At 58.7% G+C, this 21,202-nt stretch overlaps 1 protein-coding gene across 12 annotated transcripts in view; it reads right to left on the minus strand.

Annotated features, from left to right (window-relative positions):
- Window positions 1-849: 849 nt before the first annotated feature.
- Window positions 850-21,202, minus strand: part of SLC37A1 (solute carrier family 37 member 1) — a 77,457-nt gene continuing 57,104 nt past the window's right edge. For 5 of the 12 annotated variants that reach the window (XM_042954603.1, XM_042954604.1, XM_042954602.1 and 2 more), the window contains 8 exons: window positions 20,803-20,893; window positions 18,259-18,321; window positions 17,850-17,935; window positions 16,851-16,899; window positions 15,170-15,243; window positions 12,470-12,548; window positions 6,090-6,187; window positions 3,751-5,798 (listed from right to left, as the gene is read on the minus strand). In XM_042954603.1, the coding sequence (XP_042810537.1) occupies window positions 5,697-5,798; window positions 6,090-6,187; window positions 12,470-12,548; window positions 15,170-15,243; window positions 16,851-16,899; window positions 17,850-17,935; window positions 18,259-18,321; window positions 20,803-20,893 (642 nt within the window). In that variant the 3' untranslated portion in view covers window positions 3,751-5,696. The other 7 variants (XM_042954599.1, XM_042954607.1, XM_042954597.1 and 4 more) reach the window with 5 other exon arrangements.

The following is a 21,202-nucleotide window of genomic DNA, read 5'->3' on the forward strand; positions in this document are numbered from 1 at the left end:
GGCCCCTGCCGCCCGGGACAGGGAAGGAAGGCAGAAAGGGGTGACCCCAGCCGCAAAGAGGAAACACAAGACGGAAGGAACCGGAGGGAAAGAGAACCCCGTGGGCGGAGCGAACCGTGTGTAAGGCACTGTGCAATCCACTCGGTGCTTGGGCAAGTTTTATTCTGGCAGGAGGGAACTTCTACACGTGTAATAAGCAGCTTTCGTTATTGAGCGAAGCAAGCCTGTCTGGTGAGGACAACCGCCCGCAGGAGACCCCTCGTCTCTCTGGCCCTTCTCCACAGAGCCCGCAGCAGGAGCCTCCGCCGGGGCCATTCCCGGCCGTGGCCCTTGGCACTGTGGCACGGGGGAGGCCACCACACGGCCCCCGTCACGCAGACGGAGAAGGCGCCTGTTGCCTGTTGTTGGGGAGAAACTCAGAGCCGGCACTAAGCACCGAGCACCGAGCACTGGCAGTTTCAGGGGCGGCCCTGCTCCTCCCCGGGTGGCATTCGCATAATTCGCAAACTGCCCAGACTCAGCCCCTCCCCCAGCAGGGCGGCCCTGGCTTTGCCACCAACAGCCTCTCCTTCCAGCTGCAGAGCTATGGACTGTGTCCAACCCCGAGAAAACCAAGAACGCACAGTGTTTGGAAGTTTTTTTTTTTTTTTTAACATGAGGGAAACGTGAGCAGACGTCATCAACATTCTGCTTGAGCTTTTTTTTAAGCATTTTCTCTCGGGGCGCCCCTTGATTTCGGCTCAGGTCGGGATCTCCCGCTTTGTGAGAACGAGCCCGTGCTGGGCTCTGCGCTGACAGCGAGGAGCCTGCTTTGGGCTCTTTCTCTCAAAATAAGTAAATAAATCAAAATAAGCTTTAAAAAACCATTTTCTTTCAAAGAGCAGACAAGTATTCTGCTAGGCAACAACTGGGAAGACAAATGGCCAAAAACAATCAGAGTTCGTCTTCATAAATAACAAAATGCCATTTATTTTCTTGGATTTCTAGAACACACAGCACATCTTAAATAACCCCACGCTGGTGCCGCGGGGCTAGAGACAGTTCCAGGCGCCTGGCGTGTCGCGGTGACTCACTGCACCAGGCCCGCCCACCCCGGCCACGTCCTCCCCGAGCCCCGCAGGGACCAGCAGCAGCGGCCACCGTGGCGCTCGGCTGGCAGACTCATCCAGGGGTTCGGGCCTGGTGTTCCCAGGGCCCTCGACGGGCAGGCCGATGGCCTCGCGGCTGCTCACTCGTGGACAATTCTCCAGGCCGGTGAGGAGCAGGGGGCGGTGGCGGCAAGTCTTGTGGGAGACCTGAGGGCCCTGAGGTCTGGTTTCTGAGCCGGCATCGGGTTTCTTCTGTCCTCCCAGAGTCTGGGCTCCGTGCTGGCTGCGTTCTCGCGCCCACTGAGGCATCGGGTTCCCGACACGGCCCGTTCAGGTGACATCAAGGTCCCTGCCGGCGCGACACGCGCCCGTTCTAAAGTCCTAGGCTGGAGCGCCCGAGACTCGGGCTGACCTGAGTGCCACCCGCCGGGGATCCGCCCGCCCAGCCACGTGTCCCCCGGCTCCGCTGTGGTGAGGGCACTTCCCACGCGCCTCCTGTCCGCGGCGCTGAGCCCCACGGCTCGCCTAAAACGGCAGCTGGACTTCTCAAGGCGGCTTTTGTGTCTTTTCCAGGTGTGTGTGCAAAAGGCAAGGGTCAATCATTCTTTCCAACACAGGATCCTTTATTTGAACTTTCCCTTGACAGACCGTTGGTGAAGGACGGGCCCGCCTCCCTCCAGGGGACTCGGCGGTCAGTGTTCCTTGAACCTGGAAGAGGAGGACAAAGGAGCAGCTGGTGACACAGCCAGAAATGGCACAGGAAGGACACACAGCCCCCCCCCCCCCCCCCCCCCCCCCCCCCCCCGCCAGAGCCTCTGGAGCCACCTGGGGGGTGCAGCCCCGCCCCACCCCACCCGCAGCCCTGGGGACGAGGAGGGACAGAGATGGGGCGGGCGGGGGGTGGGGCAGGCTGGCTGTGGGGGCTCCTATTCTTGTCTCTAAGCCGCAGCTCAAAGACAACACAGAAGGCAATTTCCCTGATGTTTTCCCTCAGCTTCCAAGGAGAGATTAATTGCCACCATCAGCCGCGCCGAGGCATTTATTAGGGAAGGACAAATCAGCATGAACCAGACGTGGGATGATAAGACAGCGGGTGGGTTTTCTTTTCCTTCCATTTTAGGAGAGGCCAGGTGTGGAAGGCAGGCAGGCAGGCCCGTACTAGAGCTGCTCTCTGACCTCTGGCCGGTGGCAGGGGGCAAGGGGAGGGGGCACTTACAGAACCTGGTCCCCGGCCGCTGACCCCGGGCAGCTCAGCTCCTTGTGAATGAGACGAATCAGTAACTGCAACCGGAACAAAGACCGAAGACAGAAGCCGTTACTGCGGCAGGGACCCTGCATCGGTGCTCTCGGAAGCTCACTTGGGGGCGGCTGTGCGGGCCCCACATCACGCGCTGGGGTGCCCCGGGCCCCAGGGCAGGGCTGTGGGCCTGTGAGCCGCACGGAGGCCGTGCTCCTGGAGGCGAGGACAGGTTTCAGCCTAAAACGTCCGGGATCAAGCAACGTTGCAAATGAAACGAGTCCAATCATAAAATACCCAAATTAGGGAAAGAGAATGTAGACCAGGTGACCCACGATCGCGGTGACTCTCGGTGGGGGCCCTGGAGAGCCGCACGGGGGACTCTGAAGGCCAGGTGAGCATCTCATGGGCCCCAGCACCCAGAGGCGGACCAGGCTCACGTTTGGAGCAGCCGCGTTTTCTTAGGAAACTCTGGAAACTCCTTAGGAAACTCCTGGGAGAGCGCTGGGCCCCGCCAGGCCCCTCGCCACAGCCTCCGCCGCCGCCGTGGGAGTAAACCAGGGACAGAGTTCTGCCTCGTACGCGCCCACAGGGCTGGGTCCGTTTACGGAGACAGACCGGTGACCTGGTGCCACACCAGCTAACTGGTTCTGCCTGTGTCTGTGGCTGCAGACCCGGTCTTTCTGCAAGCTGACCCCAGCCCCACAGGAGGGCCCCTTCCAAGGCCCAGGAGGGACCACTGGGCCGAGAGGGGGCCGGCGTGGCCTCGGGTCAGAGCTCCAGGAAGCAGGGGAGCCTTCAGCGCTCGTGGTTCAAGCAGGAGCTCCGAAGAGAAGTGGCCGGCGAGGAGAACAGGGGTGACTCCTTCCGAGAAAGCGCGGTCCGGCTGCCGTGCCTGACCCTCTATCGGTGCGCATACGGTCACAGGGGTAAAGCAGGGAACGTGTCAGGGGCCGAGCGTGGGGCTGGCGGTGAGGGGGACGTTCCTGTGGGGCAAGCGGACCCTGGCAACGTGAGCCTCCAGCAGCCCAGCATGGGCCTGCTCGCCTGGAGCTGGGCAGCTGGTCGACACACGTCCCGCCGAATGTGCCGTGTTGAGCGTTCGCAGGAAGACCCGCCATCATCCAAAGCAGATCCCGGACACGAAGGGAAAAGGGAAGGAAATGACGAGCGTTTAAGGTGGCAAGAAACACTGCCGACAGTAGTAACGAACCTGAAGGACAAAGGTCACACTCTTGTCGGGGGGATGGGGGAGGACCTGGGCGGCTCGGTCAGTGAAGCATCCGACTTCGGCTCAGGTCATGATCTCATGGTTCATGAGTTCGAGCCCCGCATTAGGCTCCGTGCTGACAGCTCGGAGCCTGGGGCCTGTTTTGGATTCCGTGTCTCCCCCTCTGCCTGCCCCTCCCCTGCTCGTGCTCTGTTTCTCTCTCTCCAAAGTAAAGATTAAAAAAAATTTTTTTAAGAGAGGTCACACTGTCGCATGTGACGGAGAGCCGTGTCTGCGGGCAAGCCCAGGGAGGCCCGCCCGCTCTAAGTGCCTGCCCAGACGCCTGGAGCCCCCTGGCCCGGGTCGGCGGGGGTCAGCCCCCGGGTGTGACAGCATGGCCACCGGGCTCTGCACACGTGCCCCTGAGAGTCCGGCAGGCCCCAGGTCTGACCCCACAGGGTGACCTGACCTGCTGGGTGCTGGGGTTCCAGCCTCAGACTTGGGTTCCAGCCTCAGACAGTTCCAGCCTGTTGACCCGCGGAGAGAAGACGTCTGGCTGGTGCTCAGGCCGCCTGCGGGCTCGTCCCGCTGTCCCGTTTGGGTCTCACCTGGCCCGGCGGGGCCCGCTTGCTTCCGGTCGCCACCTGCCTGGCTACTACCCTCACATCCTGTTCTCTGTCCTTTCTGAACTCCGACGCGCCACACGCGCCGTCTGGCCCGCTCACGGTCACGTTTGCACGCGTGCGCTCGCCCTTCTCCTTTGGCCTTCTGGGCCCTGAAGCTGCCGGCCGTTCCGTCTTCGACTGTGCTCGGCCCCCGCCTCTAGATTCCTCCCCGGGGCTCCGTTCGGGGCTTCGTCCCTGGCGGCGGCCACGGCTTCCGCGTGCTGGGCTGTACCCGGGGACGTCCTTGTCTCTGTGCTCCACGGGCTCCCCTTCTTTGCTCGTGAACCCACGTCCTTCCCGGACGTCTTCAGTACTGCTACGTCTGTCTGATAACCATGTTATCTGCAATTTTGGGGGGTCTGACTCTGCCGTTTGTCGCGTCTGTCACCTCGGTCACGGTGGACCGTTTCCTAATTTCAGGCTCCTCTCTGCCGGGCGTTAGCAGTGGGGATCCGGGCAGCGGGTTGAGGTGTGCTCCTTGCAAATGGTTTTAGGGTTGCTTCTGCCCAAGAACCAGGCGTATCACGGTTCCAGGCCAATTCTACTCAATTTTTGGGTGCACATTATGTGTATTTACCTAAGTTCAAAAACCTAAGCTTACCATAGGCAGGTCCGTGGCTAAAAATCCTCAGGGACGACTAGCCCCCTCCAACCTGGTGAACAGGCTGAGGTGGACACAGAGCCTTGTCTCTTGGACCCACGTGCTCACTGGAGCCCAGGCCACTGAGGGTCCTGGCCTCCTGCCCCACTCGTGCGGGCCTGAAGCCCCACCTCTGCTCCCCAGGGGGGCAGAACCAGCCACCCCCCGATTCCCACTGCTCTAGCCCGGGTACTTGTCTATGCCGCTTCGACAGTCTGGGTCCCGTCCTGAGGATACCCTTCCTTTCCACGGGGTTGGCTGTGCACTTAAAAGGACGCATAATGTGTGTTCCCCCGCATTGCTGAGGGACAGCCTTCAGTCTCTAACCAGCCATGATGATGGAAGTCTCGAGGCCACTTAGTTGAAATGATCTGGGACTTAACTAAAGCCCTCAGGCATTTACAAAAACAAATGCTTTGAGGAAGAGCCTCTTAAAAACCTAACAGGCTCCCGAGTTGAAAGCTGGCGCTGGATCCTCTACGACATGGGGGGCTGTGTAACAGCCCTGGAATGAAAATACAGAACTCTCAGAGCTGAGATTTCCAAATCCTCGACCCACCCTTACAGGGATCAACCTCGGGGGGTTTTCTGGGGAAGCGAGAGGAGGCACGTGGCCTCAGGTCGGGGACCCCCGTGCGCAGGGCGGCTGCAGGTTGAGCGCAGGCTAGCCACTCGGGTGAGCACGGCCCGCCTCTGACCGGTGCCCGGGCCCCTCTGTCCTGCAGGGGCCGCAGACGGAAGCTGGGGGCCGGCACCCACAGCCTCTGCTCCTTCTTTCCCACCCCTTTGGGCTCCGAGAGTCAGGCCGCTTTCCCTGGGGCTGCAGGGCGCAGGAGGAGCACTGGGGCAACGGAGGTCACCACGTAGCACAGGGGTTTCGGCCTGCCGTCTCCCCCAAGTCCCCTCGATGAGCCTGTCTCGGGGTGCCATTATTATGCCTGTTTAACCAACGCGGGAGCTGCAGAACAGAGAGGCCAAGTCACCTGCCCCAGGCGCACACTCTCAGCAGAGGACGGGGCTGGGATCCCACGCAGGGAGCCCCTGCTCTCTGCCTCCTCACCATCCTGCCTGAAGCGGCAGAGTGACAGGCCGGCTTCTGCTCTGACATTCGTTCAGACCAGAAAGAGGAAGGTCTCGGATCACGAGCACTCGGGAAAGCTAGGGTCTGTCACGGGCCAGGCCTTCCTGAGGACCGCACTTCCGTCGGAAAGAGCGTCACCGTGTTGGGATGACAGCCACAGAGACTTACCAGTAAGGCACAGGCGTCTGCAACCATCAACATGTAGAACACGTTGTTCCATCCAGACGGGGAGAGGAGCCCAGCCAGCAGGGGGCCCAGGGCGGCTCCTGGAGGGGGGCAAGCGCACACAGGAGCCGGGTGAGGAAAACGCTGGAAGGCGACTATCCGACACACCCAGGCCCAGCGAGCACACATCACGGTGCTCGACACCTCCCTCACAGTTAAAGAAAAACACGCTGAACGGCACAATCTCATCCCCACCTCCCAGACTGGTGGGGGGAAAAGGCTCGCTCATGCTCAGTCCTGGTGAGGACGCGACGGGCACGGCCTGTTTCTGGAAGCAAATCTAAAAATATGTATTGACCTTAACACGCTCATTCTTTGGATCCAACGATCCCAATTGAAGACTTTATTAATGAAATCTGAATCTAATGCACGATCTCAGATACGCTTTGGTTAGGAGATGTGTCGTTGGGGAAATATGAGTAAGGTTTGTAGATGCTGAGACTGTGTCAGTGTTAACTTCCTCAGTTGATGATGGGGCACTGTGGTTACGTCAGGGGATCCTTTGCCTTCAGGGAATGCACACTGAATACACAGTTACTGGTAAAGGGGCAGCCTTCCGCAATTTGCTCCTAAGTGGTTTGGGGAAAAGTATGCATATATATAAAGTATGGACGTATACGTACATTTGACTTCCACTGAGCAGGTGCCCACCCTCCCCGACAATGATGGGAGTGCTGGCCGCAGGCCCACACCCCGGCGGGCACTGGGGAGTCTCTGCCTCCAGATTCTAGTTGGATCCCATGACCACGAAGACCAGTGGTTGATGCATCATTCCGTGTGGAAAGGGCTTCTAGCAAGTGCTTGGTGGCTCATCTTTAAATACAAATATACGAAGGGCCAGCACAGCTCACCTGTGTCTGAGGACAGTTCCAAGGTGAGAGCAAACAAGTCGGAAGGAGGGGAACCGGGAGGAAAGAAACAAACTGGGGAGGAGAAAATTCCCAGGAAATTGTAGTACCTTCAGATAAGTGACAGAAAATGGAGTTGAGCCACACGACATTCTCACAAAACCAGCATCAACACTTCATGATTCAGTCTAATAAACGCTGCATCCAAGAAGTAAGAATTAACGAATGTTAACATGATGACAACCAAAATGAAGACTGGAAAGTAAAGTCAAGAACATCTCTGAGAAAGCAGAGAAAAGAGAAAACGACAGGAAGAAAGGAAAGAAAGAAAAATGGAAGGATCAGCCCGCAAGTGTTAAGAAATATCTGACGAATCAGTTTTCCAGGACTTAAAGACAGACAGCGGTAAGGGAAATGCGTGAGGAAGGGCACGTGTCTCCAGGCAGGTGAGTCCCCGGGTGCCCGGGGCACAGGGGACAAAGAAAGGCACCAGAGATAAAGAAGCGTGCCCAGAGGTTTTGGGGGGAAGCAGGCAGAAGGCAGAAACAAAGGCTGGGCCAGGGGTGACAACAGACTTCTCAACAGAGACCATGGAAGCTACAAGACACTGGAATCCTGAAGAAGGCGTTTCAGCCCGGGATTCGTATCCACAGGCTGCAGCAGAATCCAGACTGCACGGACTCCCAGCCCTCAAGCCCCGCTTCCCGTGGGCTGCTGCTCAGGAAGCCACTGGAGGTCTCCACTAAAGAGGAGCAGACACGGAAGCTGGAAGACGGGTCCGACGTGGGAACGTGGCGGAAGCGGCTGCGGGACAAGGCGTGGGAGCGCTGTGGCCGGTGGCCCCTCTCGGCTGACGGGGCAAGCATAACCACAAAAAGCTCCCTTCTTGGCCTAGAGTGAGTGCTGCGACCCGATGAGCGGTGTCGACTGAGGAGGCTGGGGAGGGGGTGAGAGCCGAGCCCCGGCCTTCTTCGCAGGAGGACAGCAGTGTCGGGCCGAGGGACGGAGAAGCGTGTAGGCTCGTACGCAGCTCGGACCACAGGGAAGAGCCGACGAGGCTGCATCTACGAGGAGGGAGCTGGCGGGGGCACAGGGACCCGCGTCCCACGTCATAATCGGCTTGTGAGGCTACCTGGCCTCGACATTTGCATCAAGCGTTACTCTGATAAAATAAAACTTAGCAGGAGGAAACTCGGGGCGCCGTGCAGTCGCTGCGTGTGAAACACAGAGGAACGACAAGGGCTCGCGGCCCACGGGGAGGCGGCTCTAAGCCCTGGGCACGCACCAGGCACATAAACCGTGTCACCGGAACCACGGGGCCGCGGTGAGCTGTGAGAAGACATCGGCCTAGTTACTATTCGCTGAGCTTTGCCCCCGTCCAAACCAGTATTTACGGCTTGGCGTGGACGCGTCAGGGCGAGCGCTCTGTGAACGGGGTTTTTTGCTGAACCGTGTGCGTTTCCACTCAAGCCTTTCTTTCTTCTGTCTAGCGGGCGGCACTTGGGGGGAGAGAGAAGGGCGGGGACGCGGCTTGCTCCGCCACGGCCGCTTCCTGGGCCCGCGGGCCGGGAGTGAACAGCACTGCAGGTGCCGTGGGGGTTGAGGCACGAGGGCTCCGTGGCCGGTGCACCCCGCCCGTTAGCGGCGAGGTCGAGCCGGTCTGGTTGCCCCCGGCCGTCCTTTGTGGGGGAGAACGCGCTTAGGGCTGTGCCCTGGTGTCTCTCCTGGGGGCTCCCGATGCACACGTTCCACTCTCGGCACTTCTGCTCCCCCTTGTTTTGAGAAGAAAATCAAGAAAGGTGTGTTTTTCACCTAGGTCACGTTTCCGTCCGTGTAAACTGCCATCGTCTGCTACAGAAGAGCTGTTGACCCTTCTGGCAGAGCTGCAAGTTAGCCTCAAGACACGGCTTCGCGGTGGCAGCTGGACGGACTGGTGGACCGTCCTCTGGGGACAGAAGGCACAGAAGGTGGTTCCAAGTCACACGGCTCACGAGAACTGAGTTCAGCCCAGAAGCGTCCCGACTTCTGGCGGAGCGTGTCCTCCAGGCCCTGGGAAGTCTCTCGCGGGCCATGGCAGTGGGGACAGCGGGGGACCTGCTCCACGTGGGCAGACCGTGCTGCCCTGCAGACGACCGCCCTGGGCACAGCACCCCCCGTTTCCTGGACGCGTCCCGCGTTCCCCGAAGGGGAACTGTCTCGGTTTAAACACCACGGGGGTGACCACGGACACTGCCCAGCAAATCCAAAGTCACCCCATGATCCAAATACGGGGCAGGTATGACTTTGGGGAGCAACAGAGGCTCAAGCGTGGCCCCCTCACAACGGCCACGTTGCCCCGTGCATCTTAGAACGAGCAGAACCTGCTGCGGGAAGCGAGCTGCCGGGGGCCCTGGGAAGGCGGCCGGAGCAGGGACCGGGGCTCCTGTGACCCAGGGGCGGGCGGCCCTGTCCTGCTGAACCGTGCAGGCCTCTCCGACCCGGCCCCTCCCCTGTGAAGTCAGCACCCCCAACAGGAGGCGGCCCGGCCCCGTGTGGGATTCTGGGTGTGGGAGCCGCCAGGCAATTCATTTTCCACCGGTTCACTGAGTGACTACTGTGCTCCAGGCACCGTCTCCGTGCTGAGAGTGCGGCAGAGAGTGAAGCGGACTCCTGTCCTCGGGCAGCTTCCATTGAGGCGGAGGGTGAGGGGACAGGCGGAAGGTGCTGCGAGAAGACGCCAGGGTAGAGGGGCCCTGACTGCGGGTGACGAGGGTCCTCCTTCCAGAGTGAGGGTGACGAGGGTCCGCGTTCCACACAGGCCGAGACGTCTCGCTGAAAGGGTGGTGTGATTCCTGAGCAAAGACTCCCAGGGCGCGGGACACAGACATGAGGTTCCCCGAGGGGAGCTCCTCTAGCACGGGGCACAGCTCGTGCAAAGGCCCCGCACGGGGACACGCTGGTGTCTGAGAGCAGCCGCAGGGAGGCCGTATGGCTGTGGAGAGTGGTGGGGAGGACTTCAGATTCTGCAATAGTGAGACAGCAGTGGGCGCCCAGGACAGGACGGCGGCTGTTTCTATGCAGCTAGCACACATGCCCGCGGGCACCACCAGGAGGGAAACCTCCCACAGCCACACGGAGGGGCGGCCCCGGGGGCAGGTGCAACTGTGCTTCTACTGAGCTGCCTTTGTCTGGCAAGAGCTCGGCTTTACTGCCACGAGACCGTCCCAGATGCCCAGATGCCCCTCCCCACCCGGCCTGCCCTCTCTCTCTCAGTCCCCCTGCTTCGGGTGCCTGGGGCGGCAGATGACATCAGGATGAGACCCAGGATCCTCCAGGGTGGCCGCGGGCGTCACCAGCCAAGCTCCTGAGTGTCAGCTTCCCACATCCAGTGAGGGACCAGCGCAGGAGGGCAGCGCCTGGAGCAGGGCAGGCCCGTTCAGGAGGCCGCAGGGTCCCTGGCAGGGAGCCATCACAGAGCGCGTGCTCCCTGCACGAAGGCGGAGAGAGGTCAAGAATGCTGCCGTCAGCCTTCTGACTTGTGGGTAAGAACAGGCTTCATGGTTCGCACCTGCCCGTCTCTGAGCGCAGGACCCACGCGTCTTGCAGCCCCTCTGTCCTCCAGAGCGTGCTACGGAATGCTCTTCCAGAACTGTAACGAGGCTGCCAACACCTCGATCTCTTATGCTTGGGCACCTACTAGTTTTCCTGCCATGTGCATTTAATTCAGATTCTGTCCGTCTCCAAATGGCAGAGGTAAAGTCAGGAGGCCAGTGGCCCAGAGGCCGCGGTGTGCCAACGGCTGGCCTGGGTGAAAAGCTGAGTACGCGTTCGTTCACACGAGGGAAACCACTTCTAGCCAGTCACGTGCCCGTGTTTCCTCTGGAGGCGTCCGACCAGGGCGGACAGACGGCGCCCGCACCCCCTTCCCCTGGGTCCGCATGTGCTTTTGACCTGCTCGTGCTTGAAAAAGGCTGGCCGATCCTTTATTATTCGTCCTAACTCATTGACAAATATATACCATTTATCTGTTTCTGAACGGGGACTGAACCTTCTGAATGTTGAAATTGATCTGAACATCGTATTTTGGAATTACTTTCTTTTACTTGCAATTTTAAAAATCTGGTTGTGGAAATTTTGTAACGTAATGCACCTCAGATGTCATGGTCGTGTCACAGTAATCGGCGCTCTGACATGCGTGCCCTTGACCCTAGACTGAGCGTGGGGATGCTCTCCTTACTCTCCTACCCATGACCTGCACCTTCGACCGTTCCTACGGCCTATGGGCTTGTGAGGTGGGCATTTTAGAAAAGATCAGTTTTTCACGGTAACTCTAATGGTAACTGTTAGAGCCTCTTTTCTCATTAAATGATCCAAACTTGTCAACAGCAATGATCTGAACTCTGTGGTAAAAAAATTAATCAAATTGCCCTTAGTTGGTTTTTGCAATAAATTATCAACATAAATTCACACCTTTGCTGAAATACTAACTGAACTTTAAGTGATTATAAATACCATATTTTTCCATTAGTAAAAATTATTAGTAATTTTTATTTATTTTTACGTATTTATTTTTAAAATTTTTTAACGTTTATTTTTGAGTGCGAAAGAGAGAGAGAGCAAGGGAGGGGCAGAGAGAAAGAGAGGGAGACACAGAATCTGAAGCAGGCTCCAGGCTCTGAGCTGTCAGCACAGAGCCTGATGTGGGGCTCGAACTCACGAGCTGTGAGATCATGACCTGAACCAAAGTTGTTTGCTTAACTGACTGAGCCAGCCAGGCGCCCCAATAATTTTTTATTTTAAAAGTTAATATTTTTTAATTTTAAGTACAGAGTATACTTAATTTTAAGTAAGTACCACCTTTACGACAAGAGAGACATTCTCCATTTTGTCAAGACTTTGTGTAGGTCTTACGTATTTGGATGAAATTTTGGATTGAGTTCTCTTTGTGAAATTAACTGAGATTATTAAAAAAAAAGATAATTTTATCAGCATCATTACACCACCTAACTAAAAATAATCTTTGAAGGATTCTTGAAAAATAATCTTTCTTTTAGAATAAGCATTATAGGGGCGCCTGGGTGGCTCAGTCGGTTGAGTGTCCGACTTCAGCCAGGTCACGATCTCACAGTCCGTGGGTTCGAGCCCCGCGTCGGGCTCTGGGCTGATGGCTCAGAGCCTGGAGCCTGTTTCCGATTCTGTGTCTCCCTCTCTCTCTGTCCCTCCCCCGTTCATGCTCTGTCTCTCTCTGTCCCAAAAAATAAAGAAACGTTGAAAAAAAAAATTAAAAAAAAAAAAATAGAATAAGCATTATAACAATACTGTAAAGAGTGTTTCATGCAGTAAAAAAAACCAACAACAAAAAAACCCCCGAAAAGGCCAGCCAATACTAGTATTATCCAGACCCTTGGAATTCTTGGCATCTGTTAACTAGGATGTGACAATGTGGTTTCCCCTATGACCACAATTAACTTCTTAGCCCTAAAGATAACCACTCACCTACAGACCCGGTCCCGTCAATGATGGCGGTCACGGTGGCGAGGGCATGGGAGTTTCCTTTGAGACTTTTGTGCGTGCCCTAGAAGAGAGGGAAAAACAGATGTGAGGCCCATCTCAGCCGCATCAGTGAGAAACCAGCCTGCCCCTCCTTACGACAATTTACCCAATTTTCGAAGCAATTCAAAATGCGGGGCGTTTTCCATCAGAAAAATCTAAAATCTAGTCCGATCCAAACTTACTTTGGAAAAATACACAACGTTTAAGGGTTTTCAACAGTAAGACACCATCAGAGATATCTGTCCAAACACATTCTGGTTGAGAGAACTCTCAGAATTCTTCAATCAGCAACTATTTTACTCAGCACACCACACCTGCCAACGTGGGAAAGAAGGACACAGACTTGTCCCTACCCCGGAGGGGGGCCAGCATCAACGCCCACGTCCATGTTCCCACGAGGGGCCTTCTGTGACACGTGCCGGTGGCTCTGCAGTACCTAAAACCCAACCCGGGTAATGGCAAATGCCAGGGAGGATGGGGAAGAGGGCAGGACCCAAGAAACCAGTGTGACGGTCACCAAGTCCTAAATGACAAACCGAGAGGAGCTTTGGTTTTCAAAAAGCAATACATACAAGGCTGGGGGGAGGGGGGAGCACAAACCGAGGACAGTAAAAGAAAAGTAACTGATTGGGGAAAAAAGTGCCTGGAAACCTAAAATGACACAAACCAAAGCCTGTAAAAACAGATGCTTGTGAGTGTGTGCACAGCAATATATAAATAAAGCACAGACACAAAGCGATAATCACCCATAACCCATGTTTTCTGGAGTCTGGAGTCCCTGCTCTGTCCTTCCTCTGATCCCACAGAGCAGATGACTGTTACTCGTCTGCTGTGGCCCCTCCCAGCATCTTCTGTGCCCCATGCAGGCAGGAGCACAAAGGGGGGCCTGATGTTGGAGGGCCTGCCGCCTGGTGGGACTCCCCAGAGCCCTTCCTCTGCCTCTCTCTGCTGACCCGATGGGGCCTCTGGTTGTCCCAGGAGCGGAAGGGCCTGAGGGGCCGAGGACAGCGCTCTGAGCCGATGGGCAGGGTGAGTGTCAGGCAGATACGGGAGAGGAGGGGAAGGGGGCGGGCATGGGGTCCACCTGGGCATGGGGTCCGTGCCCTCGGGGGGCCTGCCATGGCAGGAGAAGGAGCGAGTGGCTGGTGAGCTCCGGACCTGACTCTGCGAGGACTGGACAGAAATGCAGAAGAGAAGCAGGGTCACCGGAGGCAGGAAAGTTCCAGGGGCCTCAGGGGCCCGTGGGGGAGGGTTCACCGGGCCAGACACCCAGAAGGCTGGCCATCCTGCCCACGAGCATACAGGCCACTTCTGGGGAGCTGCTTATGGTTTTGCTTGAGAAAAGTCTTGGGTGCCCGTTAGTTTTGCCAAGACGGCACATGGGCCGCGTGCCCTGTGCCCGCTTTCCCTGGGTCACTGCCTTATATGGCTTGCTGTCGCTACCACAGTCAGGGGCCCAAAACTGATGCGTTATGTTTACCTAACCCAAGGACTTTCATCTAACGTCTCCTTTGACCTCGTTCTGTGTGGGACACCACATGACTCTCAGCCATCACGCCTCCCAGGGCTCCTCCTGCCCAGCAATTCGGCCCACCTTCCTGGGTTCTGACCCCGACAGCAAAGTGCCCTCTGCTGGCGTGTGTGGGATGTTTCCCTCCTGAGGAGCCTGGGAGCGGGTTTGGGGAGGGTGGTCTCAGAGGTGAAGTGACATCTTCACAGCAGGTGTCCAGGGTGCAGGCCGTCACGTGCCCTGTCACTGTTGGCACTGACCTTGGTCCCCTGGCAGGGCCGTCTGTCAGGCCCCTCCCCGTAGCTATGACGTCACCGTGCACAGCCCACACCTAAGGACAGAGAGGGCGCTCCCCTCTCGGAGGACAGGGTATCCACAGAAACTCTTCTCTGCGGGGGATTTGTCTCTTCTCTCCCGTTTATTTAAGAAACGACTTTTTAAAGAGGATCTTGTATCTTGGTGCGGGTGTCGGTGCCCGCTACGGACAGTGTGGAATGTCCCTCGTGTCAGGCGCATGAGGGTGACCCTCCCCCACTGGGTCTCTACGGGCACGATCAGGAGTCCGAGGTCACCTTGTCAGCAGCCCTCTCCCTCCAGGAAGGACAGGTGAGTTGTTCCTATGGACCCTAAGGCCCAGGTGGCTCCCCCCTCTCCACGGCACTGGCATTTCTCGCCGCGTGCGTGAACGCGGGCTTGCTTCCTCTCTGGAACAGGTCCTCTGGGGCTCAGGTCCCCGTCCGGATTGGCTCTGCGGAGACTAGCAGAGGGCCAGGCACAGGGGGCCAGGCGAAAGGAGGGGCCGACCCCAGTGCACCTCAGATCTGGGCCCTGGGGGCGGGCTCAGGGGTGCATGGTCACCAGTCTCCGGGGTTAAGCAAGGGCGGCACAGAGGATCGAGCCAGCCGGACTGCTGCCTTCTGACCTCGGGCCTCAGACGGGCCTCTTAAACTTGCTCGACACCCTCGTTGATGGAACGGGGGCAACACCTCCCTGTATCTGCTTCAGAAGACTCTCAGAAATGTAGGTATCAGTCACGGGCAAAAAGCCCCGTCTCCAAAGACACCGTTTTACTAACAGAAACCATCTCTGACCAGCACCTGCCCCCGCCCTGCGCCGAGACCGCGGCCACTCACCAGGTCGGCGGACACGGCGGTCGTGATCAGGGCGTACGGCCCGCTGACCAGGGCCCCGCTGAGCAGCAGCATGGCTGTGGGAACCAGAAACCAGAAGGAGGGATTCAGCAGTGGAACGGTGCCCTCTGGGAGAGCCCCCACGGTCTCGGCAGCCCCGGGGTGAGCGCCCTGGTGTCACGCACGGGTCTGGCCTGAGCGCGATGTGGGCGGGTGCTGGGAAGGAGGCCCGCACTGCTGGGGCCAGCGTGGTGAGCTTCTTCCTTTAAACCTGCCCCAGGTACGTCTGCAAGTCCCAATCACAGGACCTGCTGCTCCGTTTCCTCGACCCTCAACTGGCGGTGACTGTTGACAGCCTGGAGGGACCAGAGGCCCGGTGTCCCGAGTATGGATGTGCCGGGGGTGTGCGAATGCTCCCTGTGGTCAGTGCCGGCTGGCGCTAACCCCAGCCTTGGCCTGCTTTGCAGTGGGAGGGTGTCTGTCTGTCTCTCTCTGTGCCCGCAGCTATGGACGGCTGCCCCCGAGGAACACCCGGACACCCAGAGCCACCGAGCTCCCACGGGCAGGGTAACGTGCTTGCTTCTAAAAGGCATGCTTTCTAAACCGTCCTCCAGGCTCACTTTTCCAAATTAGCTACTGGGTAACACTCCTCTGTGCAGAAGCTTCTGGACCAGTGGGTCACGGGAAACCCACAGCTCCTCGTGTCAGCAATCTGACTTCTGGATGACTTCTAACGGGATCACACACAGCCTGCCTCCCTCCCGATCACCACTGCTGGCTGGTTAAAACAGAAAAAATATTTACCAGGGCGCCTGGGTGGCTCAGCCGGTTAAGCATCTGACTCTTGATTTCGGCTCAGGGCGTGATCTCACAGTTTTCGAGACTGAGCCCTGAGTCAGGCTCTGTGCTGACAGTGCAGAGCCCGCGTGGGATCCTCTCCCTCTCTCTCTGCCCCTCTCCCGCTTGCGCACACACACGCTCTCTCTCAAAATAAATTTAAAAACTTAAAAAAAAAAAAAAGAGGGGCACTGGGTGGCTTAGTTGGTGAAACGCCCGGTTCTGCTCAGGTCATGATCTCATGAGTTCGAGCCCCTCATCCGGCCCTGTGCTGACAGTGCAGAGCCTGCTTGGGATTCTCTCCCCCTTCTCTCTCTCCCCCTTCTCTCTCTGTCCCTGCTCTCTCTCTCTCCTCTGACAATAAATAAATAAACATTAAAAAAAATACTTCCCAAGTGTCAGAGCCATATCTGATGGTACTGCTTGCAGGAAGTAAAGACTCGTCCTCCGGAGTCCTGCACCCGCTCTCAGAAAGGCAGCTGGCGGAGGGCAGCTGGGAGTCTGGCCCCTGCCGGGCTCTGGCCTGTCCTCACCTGCCGGGGTGCAGGTCTCGGGGTGGAGCCCTGCCTCTGCCTTCCGGGGGGACACGTGGCTTCTCAGAGGGCCTCCTCGCGGCCCTGGAGCGGGTGGCCCGTGCTCTCCCGCGCTTGTTCTCAAGCCTGCGGACGGCAGGCCTCGCTCCTGGAGCAGGAGCCCCCCCATGAGGGACATGGGACTATCCGGGCCACCCCACAGGCTCTGTTTACACCAGCCGAATGCCTCCACGCTAATTTGTTGCTCTGCTTCATCAAGCCGTGTGGATGAAAACCGCACACAGAAGACAAGAAGAAAGGCCGTGGGGACTCACCTATCGTGGCTTCTAGGCCCATTCTGCTGATGGTGGAGAACATGTAGAGCTGTGAACGGTGTGAAACCAGGGGGACAACCGGTCACTGTGCATAGCCGGATGCTGCCCGGGCCGGGGGTTCTCAGGCAGCCGACCAGAGAGGGGGCCCCTAAGAAGGAGCGGGGGCCCTGCGGCCCTCGCCAGGCGCTGTGAAGCCTGGTGCCCTGTCCCCACGCGCGGGCTCTGATGGCGCCTCCCGCTGAGCTCCCAGGGCCGGGCACACGGCTTGGGGCAGCTCTCCCTGGGCTCCACGCCTCAGTCCGACCGTCCCCTCCTCGGGTCGTCTGCCTAAACAGGTGCACCTGCTGAGGGGGCCCTGAGGCAGGGGCCACGGGGCCACACTGACGTTTTCTCAGTGAGGTTCTCCGCGGGTCTGCGTCAGGCAGCATCCAGGCCCTGAGACGCCGGACAGCCGGGCCTCGTTCCGGACACAGCCCAGCCGAGCGGCAGGCGGGCAGGTGTGTGCCGTGCAGGCTGATGAGTGACGGTACTATTGTTGTGACAATAGAGACAGGCATACAAAGGGAGATCACCTGCCCTAGGTCATTGTCACCAAATGTGTTGAAAGCAGTGGAAGCCAGCACTATCGTAGGCAGGGTTGCTGCTGCCTGGGGAGGTGGGGGACCCTAGAGGCTGAGCAGGAGCCTGTGGGGGAGGGGCCGGGGCCAGGGGAGGGAGCACCCAAAGGGAGCCAGGGATGAATGAAGAGAGTGGCCCAGCAACATGCAGAGGGCAGGGGAGACATCTGGGGAAGGAGGCTTGGCAGGCTCAGTGGGGGGACACGCTGAGGGGGTTCTGAGGCCACGGCCAGTCCCCAGAAACCATGAGTCACGAATGGGGCTGAGCCTGGGCTGGAGGTGACAGTGTGTGCAGGTGGGGGGGAGGGGGGGAGGCGGCTGCTCCTGGAGGCTTGGGGTCCAGACGGGGCAGGGGGCGGGGTGGGGTGGGGGCCCGGCTCACCGTGGGGGCCGCAAGCAGAAGCATCAGGCCACAGGTGGAGGCCCGCTTCTCCAGTCGATCTGAGATCACGCCCGCCAGGATCCCACCTGCAATGCAGAGGGGGTGCTTGGGTCCCCGGGGCAAGATCCCTCGGAGAGAGAGTGGAATATGCAAGACGGCAGCGAGGAGAGAATAATCTCCCTCTCCACGTCCCTGTCCACCCTCGCCGTTAGCCACGTCCCCGTCCCTCCTCGAGCAGGACTGTCCTCCCAGAGTGATGGCCATATGTCTGTCCACTTGGGTGATCTGGCGGTTTGGGGAATGCGTGTTCCTCCCGATAGGAAGTCAACTCAGAGGGAACACGGACGCAGGTGTTCAAATGCCACCATCCAAGTGTCCGTCCACGTGCGACAGGGAGGGAGGGACTCACCGAAGATCCCGCCCACGTCAAACAGGGTGGAGAGCTCCCCGGCTTGTCTGGCATCAAGGTGATCTAACAAAACGACAAGTGTCCCCGTGAGCAAGTCACAGCAAAGTAAGACCGTGCGTGGCGCTCCTGTCTCCTAGGCGTGACCTGAGCCAAGCAGCAGTTAGGGGTGAACTCGGGGTAAAGGAAAAACAGCAGAGCCTGCTACGTGGGGAGACACGCAGGAAGGATGAAAGCGAAACGCTCTTCGCCGGAATAGGAGGATCCGCGTGGCTCGGCCTAACTCCCACCCTCTGGTCCAGTGTCCGTCCCTGGGGTAGCCACAGGTTAGGCGCAGCCCCGAAGGTGCAAGACCTGCCTGGCACAGAGGCTCCGGCACCCGGGCACACCCTGGGACACTCGGCGGACCCTGAGGAACTCCTCAGACAACGGGGAGGGAGCCACGCCGGGCTCCAAGGGGATGGACGTTGGCCAGTGCAGGAGAAACGGGCTTGGGACGCATGTGGGACCATCGGTCGAATCCAGCCTTTCCTGGTGTCCTCAAGGCACATACATCCAAGGGACTTAGCTTCTTCTAATCACTCAGACCGGAAAAGCCAGCAATTCGTGACTGGAGTCCTAAAAGTGTCACCCCTTCTGCAATCATGGGGGAACAAAGGAAGAAAGAAGGTACGACGTCTGTCTACAAGGCGTGTGGCTTGCCTGCCCTAATGGGGGGTCTCCGGTCTACACTGAGTATGGCTTGCCTGCCCTAATGGAGGGGGGTCTCCAGTCTATACCATGTGTGGCTTGCCTGCCCTAAAGGAGAGGGGGTCTCCTGTCTACACTGACTATGGCGTACCTTCCCTAATGGAGGGGTGTCTCTGGTCTACATCACGTGCGGCTTGCCCGCCCTAATGGAGAGGGGGGTCTCCTGTCTACACTGAATATGGCTTGCCTTCCCTAATAGAGGGGGGGGGGTCTCCGGTCTATACCACGTGTTGCTTGCCTGCCCTAATGGAGAGGAGGTCTCCTGTCTACACTGAATATGGCTTGCCTGCACTAATGGAGGGGGGTCTCTGGTCTACAACCACATGCAACTTGCCCGCCCTAATGGGGGGGGTCCTTCTGGTCTACACTGCGTGCGGCTTGCTCGCCCTAATGGAGAGGGGGGGTCTCCGGTCTACACCGCGCGCGGCTTTCCCACCCTAATGGAGAGGGGGTTGCTTGACAGGGAGCAACTGCCTTCCCTCCTTCCCAGACTCTGTCCCCCATAATGTGGCGGTCCCCTTACTGCCTCACCTGCTGTCCCTCTGAAACTCAGCCCTCCTGCCCCGGGCTCACAGCCACGTCTGCTGGACCTTGTGGCTGTGGGGAGTATGTGGTGCGGGGGCCCAGGGCACACAGCCCCAAGAAGGGCCACTTTGACCTGAAGACTGTTTTGAGTTGGAAGCAATCGAAGCCCGGCAGATTCGGGAACGTTCCTCACCTCGCCCACAACTGCCTACATTCGCGCTGGAAGGCAGAGCCCGAGCAGGAAGCGAGCTCTCACAGACGCTCCTCTGCACCCAAGGGACTGGTCTGTACAGCGGGGCGGACGCTGTCTCCAAACACCTCCTCTCCCCTTCCTGCTAGCGTCCTCCCCCTTCGGGACCCCCAGAGCCCACCCCGTCCCGGGCTCAGGACGTCCTACTGGCCTCCTGTTGCCTGACTGTCTCTGGAACGTCCACGTCTTTGTGGATTCCCCGTAGGCACCAAACTCAATTTGATTTCCTCCTGCTCACATGTCTCGTGTCAGTTTGACTCTCAGCCCAGCCACAAGGACCTTGAAGGGCAGAGAAAGGTCTTCCTCCCCGACAGCGGTCTGTACTCTGTGAACCCCCGGATTCCACGTCTCCCCTCGCTGCCACACTCCCCAGAGCCTGCATCTCCCGGGGACCCTTGCAATCCCTGTCCCCCGGCCCCTCTGACGGTCCCCGTGCCCTTTCGGCCGTGTCTGCAGCCCCCGCACTCAAGGCTCCTTTAAGAACTGTGGTCACACGCAGCTCAGGGAGGGTAACGGTGCCACGGAGCTGTGGGTTCGGTCACATGTACAGCTTCGGCCGTGGCTGGACTTCAGGAACCCAAGACAAGCTGTCAGCTGTCCCTAAAACCGGAGCTCATCCCCAAGCAGCCATTTCCAGGTCGGATTAGTCAGCCTTTATTATCTCAATCCCCAAGGCCTCCTCCCCGCGCCGCGGCCGTGACGTGAAGTTCCAGGCAGCCTAAATTTAAACGCAGGCCGCCCCAGATAGTTAGAGCCCCGTGGAATTGGCAGCCGCAGCTGGGCTATGACGTGGGCCCCTTAAGCCCCATCAAGGTTATTACAGCCACGGAACTTTCGTGCCCGAATTCTCTTTTTGTCTATACGTTTCTCTAATCACACGTGTGGTTCAAAAGCACGTCTCAAATCCTCGGGCCCCACGCGTGCCCTTTCCTTCCGAGACCGCGGAAGCCAGCGCACGAGAGGGGCGCCGGTCAAGGCCCTGCGTGAACTTGACGTCTGTGTTTCCAGCCGCACACACTCACCCACGCTGGTGATGTAGAGCGGGAGCCAAAACAGGAAGGTGTAGCTGACCAGCTTTGCAAACAGCAAACACAGAGAGAACTCGATCACACCCTGAACGGGAGACAGAGAGCGGCGTTTACCCCGACGTGTACTCTGCAGGTTGACTTACACGTGCGACCGAATTATGAATGACTTCGTTCCCCTGCCATCGGCTGGCGTCTCTGGCCTGGGCAGCTGCAGACGCCGCAGGGAGAGAGGATGCGGGACCTATAGGGCAGGGTGCCGCCTGGGGATGGGGGAGCGGGGAGGGGGGGTCAGCGCGTGGGCCCGCGGCCACTCCCGCCGGGCGTGCCCAGAGCGCGTAAGAGTGCAAGCTGGCACGACTACCCCGCCGCACGGCTCTGGGAACTTAGCGGTGGG

This window comes from Panthera leo, chromosome C2, assembly GCF_018350215.1.
Source record: "Panthera leo isolate Ple1 chromosome C2, P.leo_Ple1_pat1.1, whole genome shotgun sequence".
Classification (NCBI taxonomy): Eukaryota; Metazoa; Chordata; class Mammalia; order Carnivora; family Felidae; genus Panthera; species Panthera leo.